The sequence below is a fragment of the Ziziphus jujuba genome, chromosome 12 (genome assembly GCF_031755915.1).
Source record: "Ziziphus jujuba cultivar Dongzao chromosome 12, ASM3175591v1".
NCBI classification, from domain to species: Eukaryota; Viridiplantae; Streptophyta; class Magnoliopsida; order Rosales; family Rhamnaceae; genus Ziziphus; species Ziziphus jujuba.
Window position 1 is genome coordinate 17343816 of NC_083390.1, and position 13606 is coordinate 17357421.

Below are 13606 nucleotides of genomic sequence, written 5' to 3' on the forward strand. Positions count from 1 at the left end.
AAAAAAAGATCGATCCATATATGTTTCACGTAACACATAAACATGTGCAATAAACAGGAAGACCAAAAATAAAAAATAAAAAAACCATATGAGATTGGAGATGTTAAGATTCAACATTCATGCTGTTTGGAAAACCTGGAACTGCAGGCATGACAGAGACTTTGACAAACTTCAAAAAACATACTCTGCAACCATTGATGAAGAAGATCAAGATCTATCTGAAAAGAAAACTTGAACACTTCAATTTTTTTTTTTTTTTTTCCATTCCAATCAACTTTTAAACTTGACTAGCAGCACTATCTGCCTTGCGAACCGAGTGTTGTTTCTGTGCTTTGGTATTCTTTCTTTCATCTCTTTTATTCTTCTGCAGCTGTTTGCAAGCTTTCTTCCCTGAGGAATACTTTTTTCGATCCACTATAAATGCATGGCTCCTGAGAAGATCCTCTTTGTTTCCACATGGAAATTCTTGAAGAGTTGGACCAGAAGAGGCATCTGAAGCCATGGAGTCATCACTCTCATGGTCTTCGTCATTGTTGTTGTCGTTATCGCTGTTGTTGTTGTCATCATCATCATCGTTATTGTTGTCGTTTCTTTTGTCATGTTTTTCTTTATCAGTAATGAAACAAACATCATCATCATCATCACCACCACCATCGTTGTTGTCATCGTCACCTTCCCCATCATAACTAATTTGGGAACCAATATACATAGTCCAACCAGATTCACTGCTGGTGCTCCATTTCTCTGGGTCTCCAAGAACTTGGGAAGACTCCATTACTGTAGCTTCAGCGTACAATAAAACAAAGCGAACAAAGTCTTTCAAGTTGGGAACTTTGAAAGATGCTTATAAGCAATCTGTATACAATGAGCCAAATATGCTAACAAACCTCCTGGGATTGAATTTATGAATATTTTGGCTATGACCCTTTCAAACTAAAAGCAGTTTTCTACACAACAGGACAAAAGAAAATCTGATAAAACAGTACACATTTAACCCCGCATTATTTATTTTTGCCAGAATGCATGCCACCACCTGGCAATCCTATCACCATTGTTTTCCACTGCTTCAATCACTACAAGACAAGAATATGAGAGAAAACAGGATAACTATATTCAAGCCTCATAAACATGAATAATAACTGAAACAGCTTAACTTGGTCAAAAATTAAAAAAGATAAACTTTATTTCTCTGCCTATTTCATAAATAAAGATCAGCTTTGTTAAGTATGGGAGGGAAAAATAAAAAAAAGGGAAGAATTAGGAATAATAAAAAAGAATATTATGAGACTGAAATTCTTTTGAATGGGTTTCAAAACCAGTGCCTTCTTTAATTATCTGTTACACATCTTTAATTTTCTGTTTTGTCATCAAAAAAAGAGCAGCCTTTTTTTCTCCTCTGTGAAGAATGCAGAGTATCCAATTGGGGTTTTGGCATTTTGCTTCAGGTTAGACTGGATGATGTATAGCCCAAAAAAAAAAAGGGATTATCTTTCTTCTGTTCGGTTCTTCTAATTACTGCTTTCCATTCAAAACAGCAGGTTTTTACATTTTTTTTTTTTTATTTTTTTTTGTCTTTTCTGAGCAGTTGATACAAGGTGCAAATTTATTATATTAACACAAGCATTTAGTAGTGGCAGTACTAGATACAGTAAACCTTGACTCTTTTTTTTTTTGGGTTAATACAGTAAACCTTGACTCAATGTATAGTTTTTTGGCCTTTTTACATACTTTTTATATTATATATATTCATGTTGATGTAAGGATTAGTTAAATCCTAAGCTAAAGTGCTGATGAGCAAACCTTGTTTATCATAAAGGAAGCATTCTAGTTGTTCCAACTTCCAATTAATTTCCTGGCTTTTTCTCTGTTTTAGGCTACCCTGCTAGCCGAATGAGGCCTCTCATGCATTATTTTTGCTTTTTGTGGTTGACCGTCCTTTAGATATCCATCTTTTGTGGCTCTGGTTTCTGGGCTCTATGTAAAATATTTCCTATGAAAGCTCGATTTCAATAATCCGACAAAAAACTCAATTAACTTTTTGGTACTCTCTTCACTATTCCCACCTTTTCTTTCTGTTCAAAAGCATGTTTCCACTGACCAAAAGCCACAGTTGAAACATTTTGGGCTTGATTAATTGGTTTTTGTATATTCTTGATTAGAATTAATATTCATTTTTTTCTTCTCTTTTTTTGGTCCTGATCATATAGAGGGATTTAACTGGTTAAGCTTAATCAGGAAATTTCCTACCCAGATAAAGTTATTCAATCCTGATCCATTAGAGATTGAGTTTTGCATAAAGATATGGCGCATGGACAGATATCATTTGGACAACATTCTGATAGTGCTTCAGTTGTCTCTAGGTAGTAATTCCTGAAAGTGGTCTTTAGGAATCATTTCTGCTAAAAATTTATAGCATTCCTTTTCTTTTTTATATTATAATATATATATATATATAATATATATATACATACATATATATATATATATATATATTCCATCTACTCATTTTTTCTTTTCTGCAACCAGTTTGTCAGCAGCACATTAAACACCCATGTCAGAGTTTAGGATTAAAGTTAATACTTCAGCTAGAACAACCCTATGTTGAATTGATTCACCAAAAATAACAAAAACAAAAAAAATTGTGTAGAGTCTAATTTCCTACTGTTTTATAATCCCCTCAACTAGTGTTGCATTGTGCTTATTAGGCATCATTTTTGAGGTAGAAAGAAAAGTGTCTAAATGTGTGAGATTACTTTATTCTCTTCTTTAGTTGTCATACTGAAGGTGAACCACTATAAATTATGTGCATTCTTGTTTTTCTGCTTTATTTTAATTGCTCTGGTAATTGGGGATTTAGGATCAAATCTCAACACCTCATTTGCTTAATTACTTTCTTCTATGTTACGAAACTGCAATTATTTTCCTACATTTTCCTAATTTCGGTCATGAGAAAACACTGATATTATTTGGGTCTTTTCAATGGTGGAGCAACCATCTTCAGGTGGGCTGGGTTTCCAATGTTCCCTTTTTTCTTTTTCTTTTTTTATTTTTTTATTTATTTTTTTATAATGTCCCCTATATTTATTTTATTTATTATTTTTTTATTTTTTGATATATGTCCAAGGACTTGAATTCAATATATACCATAAGATCCTACCTAATAAGACAATTATTAAAATAACTTTTTTTCTCATTATATATCTTGAGGCAAGACTTTGTGCGTGTAAATTCATTAAAAAACTTACAGAATAGTCACATTTAGTGTGATGGAACATGAGTTTCACCCAAAATTTCAGAACACCATGGACAAAAAAACTATCTCAGATTTTCAGATTCTCACTCTTTTTTTTTTTTGGTACACGAAAAGGGATCATAAAGTAGATATTTTTGTCACTTTCCCATCTGAGTTTATCGACTTACAGGAAGGTCAAAATTCATTGTCTTGGATTTGGACAGACTACCCACAAAGTGCTTGGCTAAGAAAGTTCATAAAACCTACTAAAAGGAAAGGATATGAATGAGGTAAACCAGTTGGCAGTAGAGGGGGTCCTTTTTCTGAACAATTGGCTGTTTCTGTCCCTCTTTGAATAATGACACTGAATCATCATGTGTACACTGTCTGCATCTCCAACTTGCTTTTTATGTCGCTTGCTGTCCTCTTCTCTAGCTTTGCTTTATATCTTCAAATTCGATATTTTCTTTATTTATTATTATTGATTTGGAAATCATATCTTTCAGGTTTTTACACTAACTCATGATTTGATTCTCTCAATTGTCACCAAAGTCAATGATCTATCTACAACCAGTTACGCTGTCCTTTTTCAAAAATAGGAAAGTACAATTTTGAGGTAACAAAATTGCGTTGGGTTATAAATTTACTGCTTCGAAGATTAAAAGTTACAAAATTGAGGTTGGCGTTGGAATTTGAATTTAAATCCTTAATTATGACAATAATAAAAATAAAGTAAAAAAAACCACCGAAGGTAATAACTTCACATTTGCGAGGTCAGGAGTTGATGTTTGAGTTTTGGTAAACTTTATCTTTATCTCGGATAGTCCCATACCGCAATGCCGCATGACATAGAACTATGGTCTTATGCCTATGATTCTATCAGAAGGCATCTTTTTTGTTTCAGAAAAAAAAAAAAGGTAAGAAATTTCTGTAAGAGGTGCCAAGGAAATGTCGTCATTGCCGCAAACAGTATAATCAGAAATTGGTGGAATTCTAGGGTTTTCGGTGGATAGATGTGGAAACACAATAGAGATGTCTGTTATCAGTGGAAATCTCCAATGGAAATCTGGGCCCTCTCTTTCTCACTTCTTTCGGTGGAAATCCGATTAGTTCCTCGCTCGGTCGTGGAAGTCCATTCAGTTCCCAATGGATAATGGCATAGCTTCTCTCCTGGTCAAATCGTATATCTCAATTTGGAAATAAAGTAAGATTTTTTTTTTTTTGTAATCAAACTAACATATTAATAAAATTTTTTATAATTTTTTTGTAATTACATATAGATAATATGCTTTAGAGATGCACAAAAAGGGTTTAATGATCGTGCAGCAGTTGTGGTTCGAGCAAAAATGATACCTAATATGTGCATTTGAGTACATTTATTAATTGTTATAGAAAAATCATGTGTGAAATGTTTAAAATTTTATTAAAATTTAATATATTTTGATTATAATGTTGAAATATACAGTTGAATGGTGGACAATGTATGAGAATAGCACTCCAACACTCAGAAAACTGACAATGCATATTTTGTCACAAACTGTATCATCATTTGCATACAAGCATAATTGGAGCACATTTGCTTTGATACACACAAAACAACGAAACAAGCTCACATATGAAAAACTTCAAAAACTGATTTTTGCTACTATTATATGAAATTGCGGATTTGTGACATGGAATTAACAAATCAACCGCAATTAGATTTAGATTATTTGGATCTTCTTGAAAGTAGAGTTGATCTGGTGAAAATGAAGATAATCCTATTATTCAATGGGTTAAGAATTTACACTTAGATGATGATGATGAAGGCAATCCAGATCATGGAATTGCAATGCATACTTCACAATTAAAGATAAATGTTGACAATGTTATTGCTGAAGAAGTTATGAGCAGTAATAGTAGAGGTAATAATTCATTTAAAGTAGTGACAAAATCTTCAACTAAGTGATTTAGTCCTGATTTAGAAATATTTAATAGCGGTTATACTCAACTAAATAAGTATGAGGATGAAAATGATGATGATGATGTTGTTGATCTTGATGATGATGATAATGATAGAGGTAATGGTTATGGTGGTGATGGAGGAAGAAAATATAATATAGGTGGAGGTAGGGGTAGAACATATTATTGAAAACCAAGCTAACAACCATTAAGCCCATTTACTGGCGAAGATCAATACACACATGCCATATAGTATTTTGATCATGGGACTCGAACAGTAGGCACTGGTTCAAGAAGGCATTATGGAATTTACATGATAAATCAAGTTGATGAAGATTATCTTTCTAACTCTTTAGATGCAATGAGTTTAAGTACACAAGTTAGTTCTCAATATGAAAATTCTGAGATTCCATTTGTGTATCCAGTAAGTCAAATGAAATCATATAATCCTCATAATGATTACGTTTTAGTATCTTTAGTCATTCCATGTCTTAAAATGAATGCTATACTTTTTGCGTAAATTCACATTACTCTTAACTTGAATAGTTGGTTAGAATTAATAGAGAGAGATATACTTGGCATATCTACAATTACATGGAAAATTTCTCTAATATGATAAGTTGGAATGCGTATTGTTATACTCGCGAAATATTTGGATATGATCATCAATTTTAAGCACCAAGAAGTTCTTTTTGGTATTAATCATCTATTATAAATTATATTTGACATTTTCATGTATCTTGATATTATCGGTTAAATTTTCTATATTTTGGTGCTAACAAATATTATATTTTATTCACTTACAATAATTTTTAATATTTATGGATTATTTTATTATTATTGTATTCTAATTATAGTATTTTTTACATTATTTTACTATATTAATTATCTCATATGTAAAAATCTGTATTTTTAATCAAATATTTATAATTTCCATAATTATATTGATATTTCCATCAATATTGATATTTCTATAAAATCATACCCTTGACATTTCTATTGATACCGATATTTCATCACTGGTTACAATTTGGCTCTTTTTAATTTTGACTAATGGGGCATAATTGTCATCTCATGTAATTAATATAAAATTATATCAAATTTCGAATTAAACTATATTATGTTCAAAATTTTAAAAATTTGCATTTTAAAAAACTTCTAATTTAAAATTTGATATAATTCAATATTATTTAAGTGACTTACACCAACTTTTCAAAATAATAATAATAATAATAAAGGGTATTAAAGTACAAAATTTTAAAAATAATCCTAATATTCTGCTTTTTAATATCTATTATTTTGAAATTTTGACATCAATCATATAAGAGGGTTGGTAAACTAATAGTCAAAGTTAAATAAGGTCCAAATTGCAATAAACTAAAAAAATCAAGGATCTAAATAGCTAAGCTGAAAAGGTTGAGGATTTAAATTGCAAAAATCTAAAAGTTAAGATACTAAAATGCAATTAACTCTATTTCTTAAATAGTTAAAAATGCAATAATATTCACATTACAAAACTTGCTAAGTACACTATATTTTTTAATAATTTTTTTCATGTTTCAAAAATGCTTATCAATAAAAGGTTAGAGATATCTTTAAGTACTTAAAAAAATATTGTCTAGACTGCATATACAGGATGAACTACCATCATCTAGGTGATGATGTATATCATGCTTTTAACAACATATGAAAACATAAGCTCAGGTTATATAAACTGGAAAAAATATATATATACTCTTTAGACATACAAATATTGTCCAGGTTATATATACCATGTTCTTAATGATAGGCACGCTTGTATACATGTGTCAAGCAAAACTATACTGTCCTGTTTAAGTATACGGCTTTATTAATGGTAAAATTGTCTTGTTTTTGAACTGGCTTCCAACAGTTCTCCCAAACTTTATGGTGGAATGGTTCAGTCAGTTTTGACTCCTTATTGTGAGTTATTTGGTCTCTTTCATGAATAAAAGTATATTTACTGGATTGAATTGTAAATGATGCATAGCAAGTTATAATCTACAAACATATCTTGGACGTCTTATACATTTGCTTTCAAAGAAACGTTTTTGGCAATTTCAACAACTCAAGATGCTGTCTTGAATTCTCTAACAAGTTTTATATTGTATGTGAATGTAGTCCATGTAGATATCACATGGTTTATCAATTATAAGCATAGCAACAGAATTTGAAAATTTATCCAAAAGCTAATGATGGAGGGAGTGAACAAAAACCAAAAATCCCACTACACAGTATAATTTAGGAACCAAAATAGAAGTGTAAAACGTTATTACCTCTAAATTTCTACAGATGTCCAAGGATCTTGTCAGAAGAGGTTCCGGCTACGGTTTCCAATTGGTTAAGAAGTCTATCTAATCTCATTTTATCTTCAATTATAATGTGTTTAGGCTCCCAAAATAAAGCAGCCAAAGGAAAATACAAAATTAACACTGACAAAGGAAATCAGAGAAAGAAAAAAAAAAAAAAAATCTGAAACCTTATTTTTAATCAAGAAGATTACCAAATCTTTCTGTAGATTTTAAGAAGGAAGAAAACAACAGTCAAAAGAGAAAGATTTGGCTTCTAACTGGGTTAACCTATGTATTCATTCTTTTTACCAACGTCTAGCAAGCCCGTCATCCTAAGCAGCCTAGCAATAATCACCAATTTAGATTTATAGTGATTAAAGTAGTACCTTGCTATTGATCTTGGATCTCAATGGTTAATAACTGGAACAGTAATTATATTGCTGTGGAACCTTATTAATGATCTAGCTTAAAGAGTAATTATATTACTACCAAAGGATAGAAGGCTGACAGATATAAAATTTATAGTAAATAAGACCACCATAACCACCATTGAAAAACTAATGTCATTTTATCTACAATTAGGGTTGTAAATAGGCTCATAATCAACTCCGATTTAGCTCCCTCAAATTGGTTCATAAAAGATATGAGCTAATCCTGAACGAAAAATGAAACTCAAATAATATGCACGCTAATTTTGAGTAGCTCATGAGTATTTTGAATTTATATTTATACATAAATTATATTATTAATTCAATTATGTAGAATACTTATATTATTAATTTAATAATGTAAAATGCCTATAATATATAAATAATATAATAAATATTTCAGTTTATAAAATAAATTTAATAAAACAAATGGAATGTATTAGTAATCTAATGAAAAAAAATTAATAAATTAAATGCTAAGACTTTTATTTTAGAGCAATTCGAGTCGAACCAAATCTGAGTTTTTCGTAAACAAGCAGGACCAATCTTGAGCAACGAATTTCAAAATTCAACAAGTTTGAACCAAGTTTGATCACTTCAAAAGCTATGCCAACTAAGTTTGAGAATAGTAATACTCGGCTCCGCTCTACTCATTTATACCCTTATATATTATATATATCGGACAGACCAATATTGTCTAAGTTATATATATCACATTTTTAACAACTAATGAAAATATAAATCAAAGGAATCCGGTAAATAAATATACCAAACTAACCAATATTGTCCCATTAAAGTAATGTTGCGTTATTAGCAATAGGCACTTCGACATACATATGATGAATGAACATATATCTTCCAATTTAAGAGTTACGTGCTATTAAAAGTAAAATTGACATATTTTGTTAGTATAAGAAATCAAAATAAAATTTAACATGGGTGTGTAAAATAATAGTATATGCCTATTAATTTTTGTAGCTTAAACAAAACTATCTTAGTAAAACATTGTGACACTCCATATAAAAATGGAAAAGACTAAAATACACTTAGAATATAATTTTATACTTTGAAAATACGAAATTAGGTTCAATAGGACTTGAAATTTACAAAAAGCAAGTATCCTATTGACATATTTTGTTAGCATAAAAAGCCAAAATAAAATTTAATATGGGTGTGTAAAATAATAGTATATGCCTAATAATTTTAGTAGCGTAAATAAAACTACCTTAGGAAGAGCACTGTGACACTCCATATAAAAATGAAAAAGATTAAAATACAATTATAATTTCAAACTTTGACAATACGAAATTAGGTTCAATACAACTTGAAAATTGATAAAAACCAAGTATCCTATTGGAAAAAGTACAATATGGTATTGCAGAACTTCGCTGATATTTATTTATTAATGAATTACACATATATTTTTCCGATGAAAAATTGTTAAGAGGAAAGTTATATGATCAAGAAAATGTTGGCTAGTTTGTGGGCATAAACAGATTAACTTCATTTTTTACTTTGAAATAACAGAGAATCCATATTACTATTAATTCACACAATAAATATGAATAATATTTAGAGATATATTTATTATATTAAAATATTTATTAAGTATATATTTGTCACTATTTAATTGGTTTACATTTAGTTATATTTATTCTTTAAGAGTTCACTTATTTATATTTAAATTATATTAATATATTAATCAATTAAACAATAGCATGTATACATTCGATAAATATTTTAATAAACTAGATGAGATCTCTAACATTACTCATAAAATATAGTTCAAAACAGAAAATCCATATTCTTATGAATTCACACAATAAAATATGAATAATATTTAAACATATAGTTATTATATTAAAATATTATTAAGTGTATATTTGTCACTATTTAATTTGTTTATATTTAATTATATTTATCTTTTAAAAGTTCACTTATTTATATTTAAGTTATATTAATATATTAATCAATTAAATAATAACATGTATACATTTGATAAATATTTTAATAAACTAGATGAGATCTCTAACATTACTCATTACTCATAAAATATAGTTCAAACATAGGCCCTTTTGTAATCTAGAAATGAAATTACTATAGATATTATAATTTCCCGATACAATTTCCTATTGTAATCTACTCTTTTTTTTTTTTTTTTTGGATAAGGTATTGTAAACCACTATGTGACGGTAATAATAATAAAAATTGATAAACAATAATAAGAAAAAAATGATACACATCATATGATTTTTTTTTTTTAATTTTTTTCTGAGAAGATACACATCATATGATTCAAATAAGAAAAAAATAAACATAACATAGAAAACGATTAAATATTCTACAGCTTAAGTTTTAATGCCAATATGTTCTTGCAAAAAAATATATGAAAATATGATAAAAAAAAAAATTTTTTTTCTTGTTTCCATTTTCAAGGTGAATTCCACCTCTTAAAAAAAAGAAAATAATAAAAATAATAATAAAATAACATAAGATTAATTGATGCACATCATATATACCTAAATTTTGGCAAATTTTGAAAATATCTAATATTGTGCCTTTGAAAAACCATAAGTAAATGGGTTCCACTCGTATAAACCACCAGATTAAAAAAAATATTAAAAAGTGGTTAAATTGTATGGCTAAATTTTAGAAAAAATAAGTATGGCTAAAAAATTCAATTCCCCTTTACGATCTTCTTTTTTTTATATATATATATATTTTATTTTATATATTCCCTTTACAATATTTGTTAAAGTGAAAAAATCCGTACCAATTTGTTGCTTGTCTAAAAAGGCTAGTGTTTATCTCAACTATATAACCCAACAGGCCCAACATCTGAGCTTCATGGACACTTGGTCTCCCATAAAATGGATCCGCTAGACTGCTGCAATAGTAGCACAAGTACCATACTACTACATAAGATTTCAAAATGAGCTTTGTGAGACCTTATTTATTTTATTTTTTGCAATTCCTTAAACTAGTGAAAGCACTATTTGTTATATTTTTATTTTACTAATATATTTTTGGACTGATTGTGGTTAAAAAAAAAAAAAAAAAACCCTAAAAATAGATGTTGCAACTATTTATTACCTACCCTATAGATTAAATTTTTAAAGCAAGTTTAATTTCAAAGAAAAATAAGAAAGTTTTTAACTACATTGCTCCGGATTATAACTTTTGATTTTCCTTTTTTGTTGATGGCTCTTTAACTAAATTTTCTTTTCCTTTTTTGTCGTGAAAGTTAAGGTTTTTTTTTGTTGAAAAAAGAAAGCATACAAACTATTCATGATCATTAAAAGATGGTTAGGCTCTTTAATTATATTGTTGCGGAGAAACAACAAATATGTTTCCGTTGTTAGTATTGTTTGTACTTGTTCGTGTTTAATTTATTACCTAATTGAAGTCTAATAATGAAAATAAAGTAAGGTCAAAAGAAACCCACGTGAAAATAGATGCTAGGTGTACATATAAATTTGGCTATATAACTAAAAACATGATGATGGCCTCTAATTGCATGACGAAATACTATAGTGGAAACCTAATTAAAGGTTGTTGAGAACCCAAAAAAAAAAACAAAAAAAGCCTATATTAAAGGATTGTTATCTTTAGGTAAATATATATATCCCTCTACTTATTTTAAAAACTGAAATTTAAAAGTATATTAATAATTGTTATTTACGGTTTATATAAAGTTTATTTTTTTGACCAAATAAAGTTTTTATATTTTACTAAACTCATATTGAACCGTTAATGTGTTTTTTTTTTTTTTTTTTTTAACTTCAATATTGAAGCAATTTTAAAGTTAATAAAGAATTTCATAATGTTTGCTTGATTATATATTAAGGATTTCGAAATTTTCCCAAATAAATAATGGATTTACATTGATTAAATATAAAAATATATTTAGTAAAATCACAATCCAAAATATATACATACACCATATTATTTCAGAAAGATTTGGAATCATTTATTTGTAATGCAAGCATTTTCCATACAAAAGGTTTAGTACCTTCTTAATTTCAAATCCCTCAATATTTAAATAATGAAAAATAATATATATGTACATATATATATATATATATAAATTGATTTCTATTATTATTAATATTATTGTTATTATTTTGGTGAAACCAATGATTTCTATTAAATGGCTGCTGAGTGAAATATTGAAATTAATTGATGAACAAAATCTATCTGTCTCCCTTTATCCTTCATGAGCATGTAATAATGTCACATGTTGGCTCTCAAGTGGTCCTGCTACTTCTTTATTTGAATATATGTGGCCGTTATTCTTTTTTTTTTTTTTTTTTTTGGTGAAAATATATAGCTACTATCCATTCTGCTTGCTATTTATGCCTTTTACATCTCTCATCAGCAACGTTAATTTCAGCCAAGAAAAAAGTAAATAAATAAAAAAAAGGAATGCATTTTGTAGTCAATAAATAAAAAAAGGAATGCATTTTGCAGTCAAAAGAATATTCTGTTTCTTTCACCGACCAAAATCACTGCCTCATGTCGTCTGCAATCTAGCTGGCTGGCTTACTCGTTGACAGTTTCTGCTTCATTAACAAAAGTCCAGAGAAATAAATAACTAACCTAAAATTAAAATAATAATAATAATAAAAAGTATAAGAGAAATGAATAAACCACCAAATCCTACCTAGCATGGAAGTACATTTTGATAGGAAATATAAGCAAAAATATTCAGCATAAAAAACGCAACTTATGGGATTTGTCATTGTCCAAAAACTTTCTAGTTTTAATACTATTTATTATCTGTCCAATTATGAGTGCTTACGTATTCTATACATAATACATATATAATACCTTTTTTTTTTTTTTTTTTTGGCTAAATTGGATTTTTTTGTCCTTGTTGTCTTACTATGAGGCTAAATTGGGTTTCTGCTAAAAAGAGGGTAAATTTAGTTGCTATGAAGTATTAACTGCTTTATTGGTTTCAAATGTCAAAAATCATGTGCTTTTTCTTTTCTAGTCCTTACAACTATGTGTATGTGTACAATATTTTTCTTTTTCCCTTTGAAAATTTATATCTTTTCCTAGAATATGGTAAAAACATTAATGAATGCATTATTAATTTTCCTTCTTCATGTTGAAAAGGTCAATCTACAACTTGGTTTCATTTGACATGTGGGAATTGAAATTGAAGGAAGCTATAGACTTAAAAATAACACAATAATAAATAATAAGTAAATTATCAAAAGGACTGAATGGATATTGAAAAAGAGTTTTAAGGGTTCTCTTTTCCGCATTGAAAGGAACTTTTAATGACTGTAATTTATCCAAAAAAATCCACAATAAATTCTTGCTCTCCATCACAAAAGCCCTCAAATTCCAACCACTTTTTGCACTTTTTTTTTTTGTTGTTTTTTGGGCACACTTTTTGCACCACTCTTTTTGTGGTCATGTTTGGGAAGTTTATAATCCCCTGCCCTGCGAGCAATATTTAGAACCTCTCATCAAATTGCCACGTGGCAACACAGTGAGCAAAATATTCAGCTCCAGACATTCTTGACCAAATTGATCTATGGCCGTCAAATGTCAACCCAATGAAATTCTGCTGGGGGTAATTTCGTAAATTCAGCAGAGGAAAGCAGTGGCAATTTGGAGAATATGAAAAATCTGAGGACCATTCCGAAAAGGCAACGGAACCAATAAAGTTCTCCTAGATGATC

At 28.7% G+C, this 13606-nt stretch overlaps 1 protein-coding gene across 1 annotated transcript; it reads right to left on the reverse strand.

Annotated features, from left to right (window-relative positions):
• On the reverse strand, positions 1–1117 carry LOC107429147 (protein SOB FIVE-LIKE 2). Its single transcript, XM_016039802.4, has one exon. It carries the CDS (start codon positions 773–775, stop codon positions 278–280), a length of 498 nt encoding a protein of 165 aa, XP_015895288.1. The 5' UTR covers positions 776–1117; the 3' UTR covers positions 1–277.
• Between the last annotated feature and the right edge of the window lie 12489 nt (positions 1118–13606).

What these genes read in the sequence shown, in the direction of transcription:
- LOC107429147 (XM_016039802.4), bottom strand. Translation starts at nt 775, where the DNA reads ATGGAGTCTTCCCAAGTTCTTGGAGACCCAGAGAAATGGAGCACCAGC.